Source organism: Alexandromys fortis, unplaced genomic scaffold (genome assembly GCF_014885135.2).
Source record: "Alexandromys fortis isolate MF-2015 unplaced genomic scaffold, M_Fortis_MF-2015_v1.1 scaffold_36, whole genome shotgun sequence".
NCBI classification, from domain to species: Eukaryota; Metazoa; Chordata; class Mammalia; order Rodentia; family Cricetidae; genus Alexandromys; species Alexandromys fortis.
In genome coordinates, this window is record NW_026067915.1 from 8,821,250 (window position 1) to 8,843,183 (window position 21,934).

General features: G+C 50.9%; 3 protein-coding genes across 5 annotated transcripts in view; 2 read left to right on the forward strand and 1 right to left on the reverse strand.

Moving 5' to 3' along the window:
- Traip (TRAF interacting protein) overlaps positions 1–5,103 on the forward strand; it is a 29,067-nt gene extending 23,964 nt beyond the window's left edge. Inside the window, exons 12-15 of the mRNA XM_050139672.1 lie at positions 2,370–2,418; positions 3,089–3,238; positions 3,333–3,383; positions 3,574–5,103. Coding sequence (XP_049995629.1) covers positions 2,370–2,418; positions 3,089–3,238; positions 3,333–3,383; positions 3,574–3,696 — 373 coding nt within the window. The 3' untranslated portion in view covers positions 3,697–5,103. The remainder of the gene's footprint in view (positions 1–2,369; positions 2,419–3,088; positions 3,239–3,332; positions 3,384–3,573) is intronic.
- A 2,276-nt stretch (positions 5,104–7,379) lies between these two features.
- On the forward strand, positions 7,380–16,400 carry Uba7 (ubiquitin like modifier activating enzyme 7). 3 transcript variants are annotated; one of them, XM_050139549.1, is made up of 24 exons: positions 7,380–7,629; positions 7,715–7,883; positions 7,970–8,104; positions 8,200–8,306; positions 8,610–8,700; positions 8,803–8,938; positions 9,035–9,132; positions 9,231–9,377; positions 9,827–9,997; positions 10,183–10,290; positions 10,437–10,517; positions 10,597–10,752; positions 11,005–11,170; positions 11,249–11,454; positions 11,542–11,606; positions 11,689–11,872; positions 11,946–12,020; positions 12,233–12,404; positions 13,018–13,100; positions 13,523–13,615; positions 13,709–13,900; positions 15,427–15,519; positions 15,594–15,694; positions 16,132–16,400. In XM_050139549.1, the coding sequence occupies exons 1-24, from the start codon at positions 7,601–7,603 to the stop codon at positions 16,259–16,261; spliced, it is 2,988 nt and encodes a 995-aa protein (XP_049995506.1). In that variant the 5' UTR covers positions 7,380–7,600; the 3' UTR covers positions 16,262–16,400. The 3 variants fall into 3 exon arrangements, with proteins under 3 accessions (XP_049995506.1, XP_049995504.1, XP_049995505.1); XM_050139547.1 differs by having other exon boundaries at positions 7,524–7,629; positions 11,686–11,872; XM_050139548.1 differs by lacking the exons at positions 7,380–7,629; positions 8,200–8,306 and having other exon boundaries at positions 7,745–7,883; positions 11,686–11,872.
- On the reverse strand, positions 16,339–19,857 carry Inka1 (inka box actin regulator 1). Its single transcript, XM_050139550.1, has 2 exons — positions 18,027–19,857; positions 16,339–17,413 (listed from the first exon to the last, which is right to left on the reverse strand). The coding sequence occupies exons 1-2, from the start codon at positions 18,075–18,077 to the stop codon at positions 16,613–16,615; spliced, it is 852 nt and encodes a 283-aa protein (XP_049995507.1). The 5' UTR covers positions 18,078–19,857; the 3' UTR covers positions 16,339–16,612.
- Positions 19,858–21,934: the final 2,077 nt, after the last annotated feature.

A 21,934-nucleotide genomic window follows, 5' to 3' on the forward strand; every position in this document is an offset into this window, starting at 1 on the left:
GACTTAGAATTCTCGAGTCCCAGCAGGGCATCTCTGGACTGGTGGTGGGGCAGGTATCCCAATACTTTGAATGCTTGCCCACTGGAGTCCTGAGCATGGGACTCTGAATTTTTCCTAGTGTTCATGCTTTTTTTTTTTTTTTTTTTTTTTTTTTGAGACAGGGTTTCTCTGTAGCTTTGGAACCTGTCCTGGCACTAGCTCTTGTAAACCAGGATGGCCTCGAACTCACAGAGATCCGCCGGCCTCTGCCTCCTGAGTGCTGGGATTAAAGGCGTGTGCCACCACCCCCGGCTGTTTGTTTTTGAGACAGGGTTTCTCAGTGTAGCCTTGGCTGTCCTGGAACTTGCTCTGTAGACCAGACTGGCTGTAAACTTACAGAGATCCTCCTGCCTCTGCCTCTCAAGTGCTGGGATTAAAGGCGTGTGCTACCACCACCCGGCTGAGGTTCATGCTTAATTCAGGACCATGTCAAACCATAGATCCCCATGACACTACCATCCAGGGAAATATCCCATGTTGGCAGACATAAGGAGCTGTAAGGAGACAGGTGGAACTTGCTATGGATGTGCAGGGGAGCTAGGAGGGGCAAGCCATCTCCTTGGCCAGGCACACCTGTGTGCCACTGTGAAGACGACTGTCATATACATGAGTCTGTGCTACTCCAGTAAGGGAATTCTTTTTACATTTTTTAAAATTACATTTATTTATTTTGTGTTTGGGGGGGGGATGCATATGGAGATCAAAGGACAATTTGTGGGAGTTGTTTTTCTCCTTGCACTATGAGGGGACTAAGAACCAAAGTCGGGTTGACAGGTGGTGGCAAGCAGTTTTTATCTGTGAGCCATCTCTCCAGTCCTAAGGAAATCTAATATGAAACTTTGAATATAAGAGAAAGAAATTTTTACATTAGGCAATGCTGAGAAAGAGAATGAGAGGGCAAGCCAGCTGGGCTTAGCGCCCGTGTAGCAGAGGAACAGACATGGTATCGATCTTAGCACCCGTGTAGCAGAGGAACAGACATGATATCGATGAGAAGCCTGAGCCGTGCAGACTGCACCCGAGGGCTTTCCTGGCTCAGCTCCTTACTCTGGCTTCTTTGTATTGCTTCCTCCTCAGCTGTCAAAAGTGAAGGACAGGTTGGGGATATAGCTCAGTGGTCGTGCTTGCCTACCATATAAAAGGCCCTGGATTCAATCCCAGTTTTGCAAAGAAGGAAAGAGGGAGGAATCAAGAGAAAAGAAACAATGATTGCAGACACATAGGAGTGAGGGAACATAGAACACCCCTAACTTGGCTTAGCCTCACCAGAGCCAGACTTGTAACCATGGGGAATCTTCTTATGGCCGTCATGCGGGCTGCCTACAGGTTAGAGAAACAAGCAGAGGAAGCCAGAGTCAGCAGGCTCTCTTCCTACTTTGCTTATGGCTTGAGAAGCCACCAGGCTAACCTTAGGACACCATCCTCTCTCAGCTGGGAAAATACCAGGAGGGAGTATCTAGCTGCTAAGGTCCCAGAAATGGAATGGAAATGGTGTCTGGCTCTGGCACTAAGAATAGAAAGCCACAACCTGGCTCGTGTTCTCTTCTGCCACAAGCTCTTCCTGTGAAGGTTCTATAGGGGCTCTGGGAGCGCTCTGCAGGCTGCCTTGCTCAGTTGCACTGGGAGGCTGACTACTGTGGGTTTTCTAGAGTTGGTGCCTCCAATCCCCAACAGACAGGACGAGGCCTGAGCTCATTTGATAGCTTCTGTCTTTGAGGGTGTGAATGTGCGCCTTTAATTCCAGCACTTGGGAAACAGAGGCAAGCATATCTCTGTGAGTTTGAAGCCAGCCTGGTCTACAGAGTGAGCTCCAGGACAGGCCTCAAAGCTACAGAGAAGTCCTGTCTTTAAAAAAAAAAAAAAAAAAACAAAAAGGGGGCTGGAGAGATGGCTCAGAGGTTAAGAGCACTGGTTGCTCTTCCAGAGGTCCTGAGTTCAATTCCCAGCAACCACATGGTGGTTCACAACCATCCCCATTGAGGTCTGGTGCCCTCTTCTGCCCTGCAGGCAGAGCACTGAGAATACTGTATACATAATAAATAAATAAATCTTTAAAAACAAAACAAAACAAAACAAAACAAAAAGGGTGCGAATGCACGTCCTCCTGTGCATGGTAAGTTGGCTGGCTCCTAGCACTGGGTAGAGACTAGAACTTGGAGAAGGTTGAAATGAAACCACAGACGGGGCATGGTCTTTTCAGCTCTTCATAGATTGGCACTCGGGTTAGAAACCACTGAGGTACCTTGCCCAAAGCATTCATGATGGCAGCCATGCCACACAGTGGCCCTCTTCTTGCTTACTTGTCTCTTGCCTTCCTCTCACTCTCATAGCTCCCCGGTGCAGGATGTCCTCAAGAAGATACCTAAAGTCTCCAGGCAGGTAAGGCCGGGCTTCCTTGAAAACGTACATGCAGTCCCATCCAGCTCTTGCCAGACTGCCATGAAAACCTTACTTCTGAACTGGGCATGGTAGTTCATGCCTGTAATCCAGCATTCAGGAATCACCTTGAGTTTGAGGCCTGCCTGGACTGTATAGTGAGTTCTGAGGCATCCTGGGCTGTAGTGAGACCATCTCAAACAATATAAAACAAATAAAAAAAAGAAAAGAAAAACAAAGAAAAAGAGAAACTCTATTTCTGAGGGTCCAAACTATGTTCAGGTTCTCTCCCCTTGCTCAGGACTAATACTCATCAGAGCCATCCTTGTAATCCTAATTCATTATTCTCTGCTTCTTGTCTGAGGCATCAGATATCCTGATCTGTTATTTTGTTTATTTGGCTTGTTTTTGTTTTTTTGATTTTGGGTTTGGGTTTTTTGAGATAGGGTTTCTCTGTATAGCTCTGGCTGTCCTGGAACTCACTCTGTTGGCCAGGCAGGTCTTGAACTTAGAGATCTGCCTGCCTCTGCCTCCTGAGTGCTGGGATTAAAGGTATGTGCCACCACCACCACCTGGCCAAATATCCTAATAACCAGATCTCTGTTACTATCACTACCCCATGTCCTTTGCTGCTGTCTAGCTCAACAAGTCTGACTCTGGCATTACCCAATAGGAGCCCCAGCTCTCACTGGGTGGCCAGCGCTGTGTAGGAGAGCCAGACGAGGAACTGGCTGGCGCCTTCCCTCTCTTCATCCGGAATGCTGTCCTGGGTCAGAGACAGACCAACAGGACCACAGCAGCTTCCCGTTGCAGCACAGATGTGGTGAGTGTCACAGGTACCTGGTCTCCTGTGTGGAGCAAGGCAGTCAGCTCCCTCACCCATTTTCCTGATCACTTATGTCTTCCTTCTGCCCTAGGTAAGAATAGGCTTTGATGGACTTGGAGGACGAACAAAATTCATCCAACCTGTATCCTTTTTTTGGCCGTGGCCTGAACTGAGCTAAGGGACATACACTGTGCCCTGACCTGTGTCCCCAGGGTTCCCACTGCCAATGCCTGCAGCCTAAGATGGCAGAGCTGCGCCTTGCTCAGTGTATCTGTTTTTCCTGCCCTGCATTCCAGTCCCCCTCCAAGCTTCTTCCTTGACATTGGCTCCAGACAGACACAGCCATCATCCGACCAATGCCGGTTAAGCACAAGGCCAGGAGTAAACAGAAAGTGAGAATAAAGACTGGGAATTCTTCCTCCCAGTCCAAGCTGGATACCTTCCTGTGGCAGTGAGCAGTGACCAGAGTCATGTCTCCAATTAGTGGGCCAAGACCTTTGCCAACCCAGGAGTGTTTGGGGAGATGGCTCCTCTTCCTGGACAGTGCAAGAGAGAGCGCAAAATCTGCATTTCCTGTGTTCGCTTTGCCCTGCACGCACTGGATTTTACCTCTGGGAGTTACAGTTCCAGTCAGCAGGGGCTGCTTCTTTTTGCAGGTTTTTGTGTATGGCTACAACCAGATATGGCTGGACTCCTGTTTTTATAGACCAGGGTCACATTTGGCTCTGTATGGATGAAAGTGCTGGAGGATTCCTGAGCAGGCTAGCCTGAGCTTCTGTCTGCCCCCAGCTCGCTGTGTGAATTAGGGGATGTTAGGGAAATAATGGGGGAAGGTTTCCATGGGAAATAAAAAGGCATCTTTTCTTCCTGGCTCTGGGTGTATAATCTGTACCAAGACTTCAGAAAATCAGTGTGAGTTTCTAAGGCGGGAGTGCCACTAAGACTCAGACCTGGCAGTTTTCTTCCCAGGGTGCAGGAAGACTAGCAAGGATGGTGTCTCTGTAGTCTAGAGTGGGTGAACCAAGTAAGTTCACATCCATTCAGGGAACTCAGCAAGCACATCAGACAACCAGCGACCAAGCTGCTAGTTAGCTTTTAGGTCTTAGCTTCAGGACACTTTCTCCTGGAGAATTTCCTTTACTGGCCATCACCTGGGTAAGACTTCCTAAACTTTCTCTTTCTAAACATTATTAGGTGTTTCCCTAGCCCGTTGCCCGCTTCCTGTGAAGGCATCCAGCCATTTGAAGCTCTATGGGGATGGAGATGATAGGCAGCCTTGGTTGTATGATGCCTAGCTGTGATTGTCAACACAGTCTAGAGTCACTTGGGAAGGGACTCTCTGTGAGGTCATGTTAACTGAGGTGAGAAGGTCAGCCTGTGGTGGGTGGAACCATCACCTAAGCAGAGGATCCTGGACTGTTGAGAGCAGAGAAAGTGAGCTGAGCACAGAATGAATGCACCATTGGGGGAGGCTGCTCGTTTGTTCCCGGTCGCCCAGACTCGAAATAACCACACAGAAACTACTAATTAAATCACTGTTTGGCCTATTAGCTTATGCATATTTCTGGCTAGCTCTTACATCTGAAATCAACCCATTTCTATTATTTTATATTTTACCATAAGGCTTGTGGCCTACTGGCAAGGTTCCAGCTGGTGGTGAGCGTCTTCTCCTCTGGTGTCTGGCTACATGGCCTCTCCTTGACTCCGTCTTCTTCCTCCCAGCATCCAGTTTAGTTTTCTTGCCTAGCTCTGTTCTGCTAATGAAAACAACACATAGACAGAAGGACTTCCCACACTAGCACCCTCTTTGCTCTTAACCAGCTGCTCCACCTTCCGGCTTGGCTTCCCTGCAACGATGATTGTAACCTGAAACTGAGCTAAAATAAAAACTTTCTCCCCTAAGTTGCTTTTGTCAGTGTTTTATGCCAGCGACAGGACAGTAACTTATGGATGTTACAGATGTTATAGACAGTTTTAGATGATGTTACAGATGTTACAACTTATAGACAGTTATAGATGTTAAACTTATAGATGTTATAGACAGTTATAAATGTTGAGCCCATCTGTGGCTGACGTGAGCCAAAGAGGGCTATGAAGGGGAATTGCACCATCTGGCTGAAAACATAAAGGCTGGCTGCTAGCACATGCTGAGTGGTCTTAGGTCAATTATCCTCTCTCGATGTTATCTATACAGTGGGGGCAATAACACCAGCCACCCAGTGGTGGGAATCTAGTAAGGCTATTGGTTAAGAACTCAAGATATGTAAGTGAAAAAGTGAGATAGACAGCTACTCTGGTTCTGCTTACAGGAATTGTCTAGAATAGGTAAACTTACAGAGACAAATATAATAGTGGCTAGGAGTGGGAACCAGAGTTACTGCTTACTGCTGACAGTTTCTGTCTGGGATGATAAAAAGGGTTTTAGAAAGCCGGTGGTGTTGGCCGCTTGACATTATATGCCTTTAATTCTAGCACTCAGGAAGCAGAGGCAGGTGGATCTCTATGAGTTCAAGGCTAGCCTGGTCTACAGAGTGAGTTACAGGGCAGTCAGGGCTCACAGAGAAACCCTGTTGTCTTAAAAAAATAAAAATAAAAAAGATTTATTCGTTTTATGTATGAGTGCTCTATCTGCATTATGCCTGCATGCCAGAAGAGGGCATCAGATCCCACTATAAATGGCTGTGAGACACCATATGGTTGCTGGGAATTGATCCAGGACCTTTGGGAGAACAGCCAGTGCTCTTAACTGGCTGAGCCATCTCTCCAGCCACAGAGAAGCTTCTTTTTGAAGTGGGCAGTGGTAACTGCAGAGTCTCATAACTCGTCAAAGTATGGACAATAAGTGTTGAGTGCTCAGCCCTAAAAGACATCCATTCCGGCCCCACTCAAGGCTCAGGAAGCATAGAAGGCTCATAGAAAACAGGATGCAATAATGTCAGAACTGGAGGATGGGGTCTGCAAAACACTGTCTTCCGGCCATGCTATGACTGCGGTACTCTTGAACTCATAATAGCTGTGACCTGTCCAAGATTTGCACAATGGGACTGGAGAGATGGCTCAGTGGTTAAGAGCATAGGCTGCTCTGCCAGAGGACGTAGGTTCGATCCCCAGCTCCCACATGGCAGCTCACAACTGTCTGTGACTCCAGCTCCAGGGAATCAAATGCCTGCACACAGATGTGAATGCAAGCAAAACATCAGTGAACATAAAATATAAATTATTTAAAAAAAAAGATCTGCACAATATTTGGGCCTGTGAGCATGAGCATTCTGTTACGGAGGAAGCAAGGACTCATAAGGCCCCGCCCTTCCAGGGTGGGAGGTGGCTTCTTTAAGTACCCTCTCACCCACTCTCCTGTAAGCAACCCTATGGAACTCAGCAAGTCACAGAAACAAGATGCGAATGTTGAAGGGGAACTCGTGCGAGAGGAGGGATCAGCAAAAGTGGGGCAGGCTAGAGAAGCTAAGGGGATGAATATGATCAAATACATTATACCTTGTACGAGAGTGCCGTAGGGGACCCGTAGAGATGGCTCAGTAGATAAGAGCACCCACATGGCAGCTCACAACTGTCTGTGACTCCAAGATCTGACACCCTCACACAGACACATGCAGGCATAACACCAATATACATGAAATAATAATTTTTTTAAAAAAATATGCCATAATGAGTTGGGCAGTGGTGGGGCACACCTTTAATCCCAGCACTCAGGGAGGCAGAAGCAGGCGATCTCTGAGTTCCAGTACAACCAAGGCTACAGAGAGAAACCTTGTCTCGAAAAACCAAAAAAGAAAGGAAAGAGAGAAAGAAAAATGAAGCCCAATACTTTGTGTAGTCAATACATGCTGATAGAAAAACACGACCAGCACACAGCAACTCTGTTATTTTCACAACTTACTGTGAGTCTATAATTATTTCAAAAGTTTGAAAACAATATAAGGATATATGTCCTCGTTTTGTAACTGCCCCATGCTCCCCACTCTTGGATCTGACTCTCAGAGCCACTGCCCTCTTGTAACACTGGGTCTTGTTCAGGTGATAAACCCCAATCGGCCTGTAGAGGGCTGGCATCAGTCCCGGTTTGAGAGCTAGGAACCAATTCAGAGTCTAGTTTCACTTCTGTTTTCCTGAAGTTACAGAGGAGCCAGGGAGGGAACTGAAAGAAGCAGCAACCAGCGCTTAGGTTCCTGTTTGCATCAGTTACAAGCCCTGCTGTGCCACCTCCCCTTATCCCCCCCCCCCCCCCCCCCCCCCCCCCCCATTTCCCTCCCCCCCCCCCCCCCCCCCCTCCCCCCCCCCCCCCCCCGCCCCAGAGCAGCTGTGAACATTACCGCCTCCTTATCCAGCCCACGACTGAGGATGGATGGGGAGCTATACTCGAGGCAGCTGTGAGTCTCCAAGTGGGATACAAAGTCGGGTGGCCTCCAAACCTATGGTCTCTCAACTGCCTGCCCTCCTACTTCTTAACCACAGGTATGTACTGGGCCTGCCTGCTATGCGGAGGATTCGGGAAGCCAATGTCTTGCTATCTGGCCTGCAGGGCCTAGGAGCTGAGGTGGCCAAGAACCTGGTCCTTATGGGTATAGGCAGCCTCACCCTGCACGATCCCCAGTCCACCTGCTGGGCTGACCTGGCTGCTCAGGTGAGTTCTTGGGGTCTCTATGCTCTCTTTCAGAGCAGGGCCAAAGGGGGGTCTCTTTGATTAAAGCTACACTGTTCTGTCCTTAGTTTTTCCTCTCAGAAGAGAGCTTGGGAAGGAGCAGGGCTGAGGCCTCTCAAGCACAATTGTCTCAGCTCAATGAAGCTGTCCAGATCTCCATCCATACAGGTGACATCACTAACGACCTGCTGCAGGCTTTTCAGGTACTTACCCCAGCCCCAGTTTGCATGCCAGCCTAGTACCTCCGTCCTGCCCTCAGCAGCACAGAAGGTGGCAAGTGCTTCTGGTATCCATATAGGTCGTGGTGCTGACCAACTCCAAACTAGAAGAACAGCTGAGGGTGGGAACCTTCTGCCACGAGAATAAAATCTGCTTTCTGGTGGCTGAAACCCGGGGCCTTGTGGGGTGAGGAGTCTACCTGTATAACCCACTACATCACTGCCAACAATTGGCCCCAATGTTTTCCCCACTCGAAGCTTGCCCCTATCACCCTGCCTCAAGCCTAGCGAAGGGTCTTCTTAATTCTGGACTACCATTCCACCCTTGTTTCTCAGCCTCAGTGTCCAGACCTGTTCTAGTACACTCGACGTGCCCAAATCTTAATTTCCACGTCTTTCCCAGAACTCCCTCCCCTTGGGCCTGTCCCAGTGTCCCTACCATCACTCACAACTGATGAGCTTCCTCAGTGACTCCTGCCAACCACTCTAGGCGGTTGTTCTGTGACTTTGGTGAGGACTTCATCGTTGAAGACCCTACAGAGGTAGAACCCATGACAGCTGCCATCCAGGATATCTCCCAGGTGGGTGCTGAGTGTAGAGATTCACCTGATATTCAGAGAAAGGTGCCAGGGCCTGTGGAAGGCAGGTATAGGCACTCTGAAATCAAACTATCTCTCACCTAGGGGTTGCCCGGCATTGTCACTCTGAGACAAGACACCAAAAGACAGTTCTTCTATGACGGGGACTTGGTGGTTTTCTCAGGCATTGAAGGCATGGTTGAACTCAACGGGCGTTCTCCCCAGCCTGTCCGTGTGCAGAGTAAGCCAACCCTACTCCATCCAACCCCTGGCTCAACGCTATGTAGAAACTACTTATATTTAGGAGTCATAACTTACTCGGCTGGATCTCTTCCAGAAGACGGGTCCTTGGAGATTGGAGACACAACAGGTTTCTCCCCTTACTTGCGTGGTGGGGTTGTCACTGAAGTCAAGAGATCCAAGACTGTGAGGCATGTAAGTGCAAGTGCCGCTGAGGTGGGAGCACCTGGTTCCATCAATGGGTGCACAGCATTCCAGACCTCGTCCTAAGCCACGCAACCCCAACCCTACAGAAATCCTTGGACAAAGCTCTGCTTCAGCCCCGTGTGGTGGTCCAGAACACTCAGGAAGTCCAACGTGCTCACTGCCTGCATCAGGCCTTTCATGCACTGCATGAGTTCCAGAAGCTTCATGGCCGGCTGCCCAAGCCCTGGGATCCTGTGAGTGGCACCACATCGCACAATACATAGCCTATCTTCCTGGATCTCACCTTTCAGAACCTCACCTCAGTGACTATTTACAGCTCCAAGTTTGAACCCTAGAGGCAGATTCTGTACTCAAAAACAGGGCATGAGTACCACCATCTTACACTAGAGGTTATGTCCATAGATGTACTAGGCCTATAACCTGTAGACCCTGCTTGCTCCATCCTCAAGCCTGCAGAGACAGGTTGGAAAACTGCTCAGGTTGGTGATGCCTTCAATGTCTCTAGCTGGTACTGAACATCCTTTTTAGTGCCTCCCAGCCCAGCAATGATGCCAGGCTTTCCCACTTAGGATTCTGCTGCTTCCGTGGAATAGGGTAGATGAGTACCTGAAGGCTTTGAGTGGAAGGTTAGAATTCGGACTGGGGCTAGAGGCATATGCTATGCCTGAGTGCCATTCCACAGGTTGATGCAGAGACCGTGGTGCGTCTGGCCCGGGACCTAGATCCACTAAAAGGGACAAAAGAAGAATCGCTGGATGAGGCTTTAATTCGGACAATTGCCCTGAGTAGTGCTGGCAGCTTAAGCCCCATGGCAGCCGTTCTAGGGGGAGTGGCTGCCCAGGAAGTCCTGAAGGTAGACAAAGGTGGGGAAAGGGAGGGACTGGGGAAGTGGGCAAGTCCGTGGATGTGTGAGAGGGCACACATACCAAGCAGCCGTGCTGGAGCATTTTATCAAACCAGGTGCAGCCCTTAGAAGGGATCTAAGGGTTTTGGGATTAAGGAGTTGGCATAAACCCCAGAGTGAGTGCCCACCCCCAGGCAGTCTCCAGGAAGTTCATGCCCCTGGACCAGTGGCTGTACTTTGATGCCCTTGAATGTCTTCCGGAAGCTGAGGAGCTCCTTCCCAATTCTGAGGACTGCCATCCGGTGAGAACTGATGGTGAAAGCCTTGTTCAAAATCAGGGTTGGAGGAGAAACCTGAGCAGTGGCCCTGAGGTCCTGACTAAAGAACTCAGTGAGTGACCGCACAGCACAGGCATCAGCCATCACTGGCCACCATCTGTGTTTCCTAGAGAAACTGCCGATACGATGGGCAGACTGCTGTGTTTGGGGCTGGTTTTCAGGAGAAATTGAGCTACCAACGTTACCTCTTGGTGAGTTGAGGGATGATGGTGGGGATGTCTTGGGGAAATCCACACCAAGTGCCCTGGGTAATTCTGTTCCTGCCAGTAGGTGGGTGCTGGAGCCATTGGCTGTGAGATGCTCAAAGGTTTTGCCCTAATGGGCCTGGGAGTCAAGGCTAATGGAGGTGTGACTGTAGCCGACATGGACCACATAGAACGCTCCAACCTCAGCCGGCAGTTCCTCTTCAGGCCCCAGGACATCGGGGTGAGTGCTGGTCCCTCTTACATTCTTGTTTCTCAGGTGGCATTCTTTTGTTTGTTTGTTTGTTTGAAATGATCTCTCTGTGTAGCTTTTGTTTTTTGGTTCCTGTCCTGGAACTTGCTGTATAGACCAGTCTGGCCTCGAACTCACAGAGATCTGCCTACCTCTGGCTCTCGAGTGCTGGCATTAAAAGCATGTACCACCCACCCAGCTCAGGCTGCTTTCTTATATTGTGCCCATTTCCTCTCTTCCCAGAGCCCCAAGGCAGAGGTGGCTGCAAGAGCAGCCCAACGTCTAAACCCAGACCTACAAGTGACCCCGTGTACCTACCCGTTGGATTCCACCACAGAGCACATCTATGGTGACGACTTCTTCTCCAGAGTGGATGGTGTTGTTGCTGCTTTAGACAGCTTCGAGGCCCGTGAGTGACTACCTTAGAGCTGAGCTCCTTGCCCAAGACTCTGGCAGCCTCGCTTCATACCCTGTGCCCTTTTGCCAGGGCACTATGTTGCTGCTCGATGTACCCACTATCTGAAACCACTGCTGGAGGCAGGCACACAGGGAACCCGGGGGAGTGCTTCTGTGTTTGTGCCGCATGTGACCGAAACCTACAATGGTCCTGCCTCGGCTGCAGCTTCTGAAACTGCCTCCTACCCTCTGTGTACTCTGCAGTACTTCCCCAGCACAGTGGAGCACGTCCTGCAGGTAAGTGTATCCCACCCTACCCATCTCAATTCTCAAACGGCAAAGCAGTTCTTCATCTAATACCTTATATCCTCCCCTCCCCCACAGTGGGCCCGGGATGAATTTGAGGGACTCTTCAGACTATCTGCAGAGACTATCAACGGCTATCCACAGTAAGATGAACAACAGAAGGTAGGTTGGAGTCTAGGTATTCAGGCACAGAGTTCAATCTCAAACTTCCTCCTCTCTCGGTAGGGCATGCACTTCCCTGTCGGGCATAGAGAGGACACAAACACCAACCATACTGCAGCAAGTGATGGGTGTCCTAAAAATGCGCCCACGGACTTGGCAAGACTGTGTGGTGTGGGCTCTAGGCCACTGGCAACTATGCTTCCATGATGGCATCGTGGAGCTGCTGAGACTCTTCCCATCTGATAAAGTAGGTAGTTAGTGGCTGGGCAACTGATGGCTCCAGGAGACCAGACTGAGCCCAGCCACCTCTGTTTCCTTAGGTGCTCGAGGATGGAACGCTGTTCTGGTCAGGATCCAAAAGATGTCCACAGCCCTTGCAATTTGACCCCAGTCACGTGAGTGGAATCCTTAGACATAAGTGCCCTTAGAGTAGAGGTAGCCACCTTTGTATTCTGCTAAGATGTGCAGATGCGAAAAGAGAGCCTCCCTTGTCCAAATGTGGGTGCTTGTACTTGAGACAGCCAGGCATTCAAACATACCCACCAAAGGGAAATGAAACCCACCCCATGTACCCATGAAACTGTTCCTGCTCTCTGCCTGGCTTCAGGACATGCATTTCCTCTACGTGCTGGCAGCTGCCAACCTGTACGCACAAATGCATGGGCTTACTGGCTCACGAGACCAGACTTCACTCAGGAAACTGTTGGAGCTGCTGCCAAAGCCTGAGTCCATGCACCCAGACCTCATCTCTGATGGTACCTTTACTCCGGCTGACTTTGGTGAGGTTCTAGTCTTATACAGTCATCCAAGGCTTACCCCCTGCCCATAGCCAGCTTGCTTCCTCCCTCTGGCTTTCTTTGGGAGTTTTTGTTATTTATTTAATTTTTATTTTATATGTATAAGTATTTTACCTACATGTGTATCTGTGTACCACATGTGTGCCTGGTGCCCACAGAAGCCAGAAGAGGGCATTGAAGCCCTAGAACTGGAGTTATAGACAGTTGTGAGCTTCCATGTAAGTGCTGGGAATTGAACCAGAGTCCATTACAAGAGCAACAAGTGCACTTAACTGCTGAGCCATCTCTTCAGCCCCCTCTGGGCCTCTTACTTTGCTGCTTGGTTTATATCCATCCTCAGTAGGTCCACTCTTTGCTGCCTAAAACATATCCCAGTTCTCTCGAGAGACTTTCAGAATTTAAAAGAAAAAAAATGTTCTGCAGCATGTCTAGCTATGATCCCCAGGTGAGGACGGAGCAGATGGCAGCATCAAATCAATCCTTGATTTGATCAAGCGGCAGCAACTGGCAGGTTAGACAAAGACTCTAGAGTGAGCACAGGCTCTAGAGTGTAGGAAGTGAGCAAGGACTAATCCCACACCTTGCTCCCTGACAGCCCCGGAGCAGCTGAAGGAACTGCAGGAACGTCTAGAAGACTGGAGCAAGGGCCCTCCGTTGAAACCTGTGCTGTTTGGGAAGGTGGGACCCCAAGTGGGAATGACAGACTGGGCTGGGGGATGGTAAGGAAGTGGGGGTAGTCTAAGAATCCGCGTTTCCTTCTTCCAAGGCCACGAAAGTAGCCCATTTCCCTTGCACCTCAGTTGTACTGTGTGGCAAAGGAGGGAGATGGTGGATACCAACCAAAAATTTGTACAAAGACCAGTCAGTGGCATCTAGTTGGCCATAGGGAGGGATACCGCTGCAGCGCTAACATGCTGTGACAGGGATACCGCTGCAGCGCTAACATGCTGTGACAGGGATACCGCTGCAGCGCTAACCCTCCTGTGATGGATACCGCTGCAGAGCTAACCTTCCTGTGAGGGGGATACCGCTGCAGCGCTAACATGCTGTGACAGGGATACCGCTGCAGCGCTAACCCTCCTGTGACTTGGGCCTGGCAGGATGATGACAGCAACTTCCATATGGACTTTGTGGTAGCAGCAACTGACCTGAGAGCTCAGAACTATGGGATCCTACCAGTCAACCATGCTCAGGTAACGCCACCCTTTTGGGGCTTAGGCCTGGAAGGGAGGGCCAAATCTTAGTCCTAAACCTTGAGCCCATACCAAATGCCCTGTCCTTGACAGATCAAGCAAACCGTGGGCCAGATTATCCCAGCCGTTGCCACCAGTACAGCAGTTGTGGCAGGCTTATTGGGCCTGGAGCTGTATAAGGTGGTAAGTGGGCCACGGCTCCTTGATTCCTTTCGTCAAAGCTCTCTGCACCTGGCTGAAAATGACTTCATACGAGCAGTGCCTTCTGCCCCAGCCGTCCAGTCGGTGAGCCCTTGCTACCCTACCCTTGTTCCCATTAGACTCGAGTCGTCCCTTTTCCCACCCAAATAAACAGTGTGGGCTCTAGCTGTGGGCTCTCTCCAGGCCCCAGACTATGGCAGAATCCTCTAGACTCCCTCCAGCTCCCTTCCTGCTATGAAGCCAGGCTGGGACCTTTCAGACACAGGAAACAGCCATCAGCCATACCCCCAACCCCCTGCAGTCCAGGGTCTGGGGGAGCTGCAGCTTTAACTCATTAGTGGAGCCAGACATCCCCCCCACAACCCCCTCCTTCTCAATAATATCCTGGTGGGAGGGAGTAGGGAGGGGCAGCCGTAGACTCAACCCCGGATAGTCTAGCTTCTCTCTGTAGAACCCTGTTCTGTCCACCTCAAGCCAAGTTAAAGGCCACCAGGCTTGCTACCGTGAGTGAAGTTCTCAGCCCTATAGGACAGTATGCTCACGCTACAGAGTACACCAAGGTCTGGGCAGTCCTGGTGTGTGAGCATGGAGGGATCAAGTTTACACATCTGTGTGCCAGATGGGCCAGCAAGGCTCTTCCTCAGTGTGAGCGTTTATGGATGTGCATGCGGACACATGTGTGGGTGTTGTTGGTTTTGTTTGTGTGGTGTTCCTATGAAGGCAGGATGGTAATGTGTCCAATTGTGCCCAGCCTCTGTCACAGTTGGCATTTCCCTGAGGAACAGGAAAGGAAGTAGAAGGAATGCCCTCACCAGGGGAGAGGACAGAGGTCACTAGCTAGCCTAGGGTCCCTCTGGACATGCACACAGAGTGCTTTTGTGAGGTGCCCCACTGTTAACCAGCACACAGACCGCCTTTGTCCATGGAATGGGGGTGGGTAGGAGTCCCCATCTTGCCTCTAGCATAGTCTTAGCTCAACCCTAGTATGCTTTCCAAGGGTTAGCAGGGCCCCTTTGTATTAGACTCTGTGTCTGCTGCATCTGTCCTCATCTGTAGACACCAGAACTCTCCAACTAGGAGAAAGATGGGAAAGAATAAAAACTCCTATAGACTGTGTCTCTGCTAGGATCTCTGGGTCAGTAGGGTTCCATTGTCACCGTTGTCCTTAGTTTTCGCGTGCCCGTGAGCAGTACAGAGCCTTGTGTGTGAGGACTGGGGAATAGCATGAGCTGTAGCCTCCAGCTCCCAGCATCCCCTTTGAGGAACAAGCAGCTTTATCGGGAGACTGCAGCAGCCCAGCTCCAGCTTCCTCAGGAAGCAGCACCCCCACACACTCCGCCACCCACCCCACCCCCGCCTCCAACTGGCCTGTGTGATGGATGTCTGCTTCCCTGTACAGGGCCCCATAGCTCCATTTCCTGTGTTGGCCGCAGCCTGGGTGGGGAGGGGGCTGAGACTCTGGGCCCAGATCCCACCTTCCACACACACCCCCTTGGCTTCGGCTTCCTGCCTCTTCAGCAGCTTCTCTTCTAAGAAAAGCTGCTAGTAACTGGGCCAGGGGCTGCAGATTTGTGCGAGAAATCTAATTCTTCCTCACCTTCACCCCATAGTTCAATCACCTGATGTGGACCCGTTGGCACCGCCTGAAGGTGTCTGCTGGGCAGCCTGAGAGGACACTGGCATCACTGCTGGCCCATCTCCAGGTGTGCCCTGTCTCCCCTCTGCCCCAGGCCCAGCCCAGCCTGGCTCACTGAGTAACTGATGTTTGTCTCTCTAGAAAGAACACGGACTGAAGGTGAAGAGGTTGCTGTATGGCCAGGCTGTCCTCTATTCTGCAGGATGGTTATTGGAAAAGCGGACTGGGTGCCTGTGTCTCAGGTGAGCCAGTGCCCGACCATAACCATGTCCCTGGATGTTGAGGATGGGTAGCAGCCTCTTTTTCTCAACCCAATTCTAGGCCCCTCACACCTTCTTGAAGCATTCTTCCACCAAATGGAGCCAACAAATGGGCTTGGGGTGGGGCTAAGAGCCTAAGGAAGGGGACTTTAGTAGCTGTCTGCTTGCCTAGCCCCCCTTGCTCCCCATACACTGCCCAGCCCCCCCTCCCGCCCACTTCCAAGGGATCCACAGCTTCCTGCCTCCTGCCTGCCCCACCAGCTGCTCCTAAAATAGTTCAGATGTTTCCTGCCTTGAGCCACTCCTGCTCCCAGTTCAGGCTCCTGAGGGCTCACCAGCACCCTCTAGTCCACACTGGGTTGCCCCCTGTCTGCCTCAGCTCACCTACCAAATCTCCCCTGAACCCCCTCCCATACCAGGGTGACAGAACTGGTTCAGCAAGTGACCGGCCGGGAGCCTGAGCCTGGGCGGAGGGTCCTGGTGTTGGAGCTGAGCTGTGAGGGTGAGGAGGACGAAACTGCCTTCCCACCTCTGCATTATGAGCTGTGACATGGATGGCCGCCACCACGCCATCACTCGGCCATAACCAACAAGACATACAAGGCCTGTATCTTGAGCCTACAGCAGACAGCTCAACAATAAAAACTTGTTGAAGGAAGTAGGGAAGATGGGCGATGGAACATGGATGTAAGGGACATGCGTATGACAGAGGCAAGACAAGGACCCCGGAAGGCAGAGGAAAGAGTCTAGATTGGCCTGTCTTGGCTGTGCCCCACAGGGCTGGGGATGCTTCCTTGCTGTGGGATAATGCTCAAGTACACCGTCAAGATTTGTCACTCGTATTGGTTTAGGAACCAACAGTCTAGAAAAAGGCCTTTATTGTCCCTGGCGGAGGGCAGGTCAGAGGTAGCTGACATCATTGTAGATGATGGGTTGGCGGCTGCGACAGTTCATGAGGGCTGCAAATCGTGAGATGTCCGCAGGCAGGTCAGGTTCTGGCCGAGGTGGGCACGATAGCCGCTTTCCTGCCATAGCTGCCCGGCGAGCCCTGGCCAGCCGGCGCCGTAGCTGCTCAGAGAGGCCAAGCAGGAACTGAGGGGGTCGAGCACGGGCTCGGGGTACACCTCCATCACTCCCCTCACTGGCTGCCTCAGGCAGCTCCATCCAATTGTGAACTAAATCAGCAAAACAGTTATCCCCCAGCACCAGGGGCTGCCGACTACGGCCCCTGTTCAGCAGGGCTGCCGTCCAGTCCTCTGCTTCCAATCCCTGCCAATGTTCCAGGCAAGCATCTGGTGTGGACTTGGGCCGAGGACGGTGGGCAGGTGATATACCAGTTACAGCTGCCCTACTGCGCAAGGGGAGGTCACTGACTGAGAAACGCTGGCTATGAGGTGGCCGCTCTGAGGGTGCTTGACGCCGGGGTACCGACAGCTCTTCCTCTCTCCATGTACTGCCTGACACCTCTGAGAAGCCAGAGTCCCAGTCTAGGGCATGTTCCCGAGGACATACCAAGGGTACACCCCTGTCTTCCGCTGCCAAGGCTTCCTCTTCCTCTTCCTCTTCCACACAGCAGACAGAGTCCTCTTCCAGAGCATCTGAGGCCCTTAACTGGCGGTTGGGCTGTACACTTGGATCGGTTTGGGGTTTTGGTTGCAGTGGGCCAGGCATTGGAGGTGAGCCTGTGTCCCGACCACACAACTGAAGGGAAAGAGAGAGCAGAAGTCGGAGAGGGATTTCTTATCATCGCTTAGTGTCTGACTAGGCCAGCCGTGAACAGAAAGTTCACAAGGACTTGAAAAACCTCTGGGCAACAAGGCAGAACTGTAGGCATAGGGCCCACATGGGGGCACTGGCAGTCGAGGCTCATATGGCTCCGATCCGCAGAGCTGGTGGCAGTCCTGCAGGCTGCAGCACGCAGGGCTGGGCAAGTCAGCACGCGCCACCAGGGCGGGCAGGCAGGGTAGAGGAAGGAGGTACAGGCCAGCCCGTAGTAGGGGATGTCCACGACAGCACAGTACTTCTTTAGGCCCTTGGTATTCCCTGCAGGTCCCCAAAAGAAACCTCGCTCCCAACTATCCTCCCCCGCCGCCGGCAGAGCCAGCTGGGCGCCTGTTACCTGATGCCCAGAACAGCTCCCAACCGTCAGAAACCCGAAGCGGGCCATCTGGGCCATCTGCACCGCTCTGCCCTGCCCCCATCCTGACTCGGATGGGCACCCGGAGCCCACTCCGTACCCGTTTGTTGTTCCAGCCAGGCGGCAGTCACGCACCCCACACACATCCTTACCACCACACCCACTCCAAAGCCTCACCAGTTCCCAGCGGAGCTGGCTCAGGAAGCTGTCAAGGCGAGCGCTGTGCATGTTGGTGCTGGTGCTGTAGCCCTCTCCAGGTCATTCGGCTCCTTCTCGATCACCCGCGGGAGCAGCGCAGAGTGGGCCGGGTCGGCCCGCCAGCGGCGTCGTCACCCTTGCCTTACTCCCAGGCTCCTCGCTCTCCGTAGCTCCCGCCGCTACCGCCCCAACATCTGGCAGCTGCGCCCTGCCCCGCCCCCAGCGCCCTAGCCAATGGAGGCGGGGCGGACTGAAGATGTCCTACCCCTTTCAGCTCCGCCTTCCAACCCCGCACGGCCAAAAGCAGCTCAGGACCCCCTGGTTTAGAGAGACGCAGGACAGACACGACCTCCTCCCGCCCCCCACGCGTTCGTCTAGTGGTCTCAGCTTTTCAATTTGTCCCCTGGTGAAGTAGCGGTCTCTAATACTGGGGCCGCGATGCGACGCCCACGTGTGGGCACTGCGCCCGGTCGTCTGATCTGACGATATTGTGGCCACTCAGGGTCTGTCAAAGCTGGCCTTGACAATCCCTGGAAATGGTAGTACTGAGATTCACAGAGTAGTACGGTGACTACTCTGCTCTACGAAGAACCTTAAGGGAAGGGCCACTGCTAAATTCCCTCCGGCATCCCTCTAGCCCGGTCTGAGCCGAAGTAGGCTGGACCGCCCTCTAGTGGGGATCGCGGGGCTATGGTCTACATTCCCACTCCCCAGTATCATCAATCGCATGAAGGAATGGAAAAGGAAAACTAGCCTATGGCCAGAATATTCAGAGCCTTTTCCCTGAGGCCACTCCATAATCAAAGGTAGAGTCTATCGAGGCCGACTGGATCTATCAATAGACAGGAAAATATAGGAGAACGAGAGCAAGAAGTTCAATTGAGGGATAGATAGGACTCAAAGATGTGGCTGAGCTGGGTGGTGGTGGCACATGCCCTCAATTCCAGCACTTCGGAGTTAGAGGCAAGCGGATCTCTGTGAGTTCCAGGCCAGCCCGGTCTACAAAGTGAGCTCCAGGTAAGCCAGGACAGTTACACAAAGAAACTCTGTCTCGAAAAACAACGACAACAAAAAGATGAGGCAGACATCGATATGCATCAGACGTTTGTGACGGGTGGGGCAGGAGTCTGTGGATTAAGGGGAGAAGTCATCCAAACCAAGCTTCGGCAGCCTTAGGGGGAACTCTGCGTTTTATTTTTGGTGCCACAAGGAGCACTGAACTTTTTTCAGGGAATGACCAGTGCTGGTTCCTATGAGACACATTGTTTAGGGGAATGACACTGTAATCAGAACTGAGGCTCTATGCTTTATCCCAGGCAAGGGTGTGTGTATGCAAGCCTAGTTCTGGGCCCAGAAGGTAAACAGGAGCAGCGTTCTAGAGGGGTGGTCCTCAGCCTTCCTAAAGCTGCAACCCTTTAATACATACAGTTCCTCATGTTGTGCTGACCCCCAACCATAAAATTATTTTGCTGCTACTTCATATCTGTAATTTTTCTTTTGTTTTGTTTTTTGAGACAGGGTTTCTCTGTGTAGTCCTGGCTGTCCTAGAATTCACTATGTAGACCAGGCTGGCCTCAAACTCAGGGATCTTCTTGCCTCTGCTTCCCAAGTGCTGGAATTTAAAAGCATATGCCACTACACCTGGCTGTAACTGTAATGTTGCTACTGTTATGAATTATAATGTAAATATCTCACATAAATCCCCCAGCTACGGGACTCACAACTGTCTATAATTCTAGTTCCATAACGTTTGATGCCTTCTTCTGGATTCTACAGTCCTTGTAAGCACATGCTTCACAGACATACATGCAGGCAAAACACCCATGCACATCACAAATAAATAATTTAAAAGGAAAGAGAGACTTGTGGAATATTTAACTGTGTAAAGAAGTGCTCCATCTGTTTATGCTGCCTTTGTTAACGATGTAAAGATGTGTTATATTTGTTTCACCTTGCCTGCCTAATTGGTCTACTAAAAAGCTGAAGGGCCAGCAGCTAGGCAGGAGAGGGATAGATGGGGCTGGCTGGTAGAGAGACTGAGTAGGAAGAGAATCCAGGCTAGAAAAAGAAGAAAAGGAGGAAGAAAAAGAGGGACATGTCCAGGGCCAGAAGCTAAGCGGCCACCAGACAGACAGACACAGAATAGATATACAAAAAAAGAAAGATAAGGGCTGGAGAGATGGCTCAGAGATTAAGAGCACTGACTGTTCTTCCAGAGGTCCTGAGTTCAATTCCCAGCAATCACATGGTGGCTCACAACCATCTGTACTGAGATCTGGCGCCCCTACTCTGGTGTGCTGGCATACACGGAGGCAGAATGTTGTATACATAATAAATAAATAAATTAAAAAAAAGAAAGATAAAAATCCCCAAGGCAAAACATAGATAAAGAGAAACAGATTAAAATAAGTGCTAGAACCAAGCATTCCTAATTGATAATAAATTTTCACATCATTGGGAGCTGGTTGGTGGCCCAAAAGAAAAAGCCTGGTACAACTTGTCTTGAAAAATAAAAAAAATAAAATAAATCTTCAAAAAAAAATCTTTAAAAAAAAAACAGTCTTAAAGACTAGGAGAAAAGCAAATGATCACTGGACATGTGAGCCTTGAGGAAATGCAGGGTCAGCAGCTAGGTGTAGGACTGTGGAGTTCCACAAGAGAGGGACATCGGAGGATTACAGTGGGAGGTAAACGCCAGGGGTGGTACTTTAGGCCACGGCCTTGCCGGAGGTGGAGGTGATGAGTGTAAAGGAGGGGAGTGGTGAGCAGTTTTCGTGCCCTGAAATATTTCGTTGGATGGAGGTAAGAAAGGCGAAGCCACAGCCGCAAAACTGGACAAGAGTAGAGAAGTGCGCGCAATGTGCAAGAGCATGCGTGTTTAGAGCCCAAGGGAGCAAGCATCAAGCCCTTTGGAGGAGTGAGGGTGAGGGACAGATGTCTGGGGTTGGGGTTGAAACAGTTCAATCAGTGAGGTGCTTGCCATACAAGGATGAAACCCCGAGGCTACTCAGGACCCATGTGAAAAAGCCACGTGTGGCCACAAGGGTTTGTAACCGCAGTGTGAGCAGCAGACGCAGGCTGATCGCTGATTGGCAGGCAGCCTAGCCCGGTTGATGATCTCCAGGGAGAGATTCTGTATCAAGCAACAAACCAAGGTGAACAGCTCCTGAGCAATGACATCCGAGGCTGACCGCGGGCCTCCACATGCCTACCAGTCCAAACACACACCTCCACATACACACAGAAGAATAAACTTCTGGCTTCAGAGTGTGCAGTGGCATGTGCCTACAGTCTCAACTACTTGGGAGGCAGAGGCAGAAGTAGTCTGGGCAACATAATGAAGCCCTGTCTCAGAATAGAGCTGGTGGGATGACTTATTGGATAAAAAAGCCCTAAGACCCTGGATCCCAGAGTAAGAGAAAGCTGACTCCTGAAATGGTCCTCTGACCTCCACATAAGTGTGTGGTGTTTGCCCATACATCACTCACTCACTCACACACACAAATAATAATCAAAATTAACAAAATAATGAGACTGGAGAAATAGCTCAAGCCTTAAGAATATTTGCTGCCCTTTCAGAGGACTTGGTTTTGATTCTCAGCCACCATATGGTGCCTCAAAACCGTCTGTAGCTCTGATTCCAGGATATCTGACACCCTCTTCTGACCTTTGTGAGCCAAGGCATGCATATGATACACACAATATATGCTGGCAAAGCCCTCTCATAGAAAATAAAAGTAATTAAGCCAGGTGGTGGTGACTCACACCTTTAATCTCTGGGAGGCAGAGACAGGCAGATTTCTGTGAGTTCGAGGTCAGCCTGATCTACAGAATGAGTTCCAGGACAGGCTTCAAAGCTACAGAGAAATCCTGCCTTGGAAAAAAAG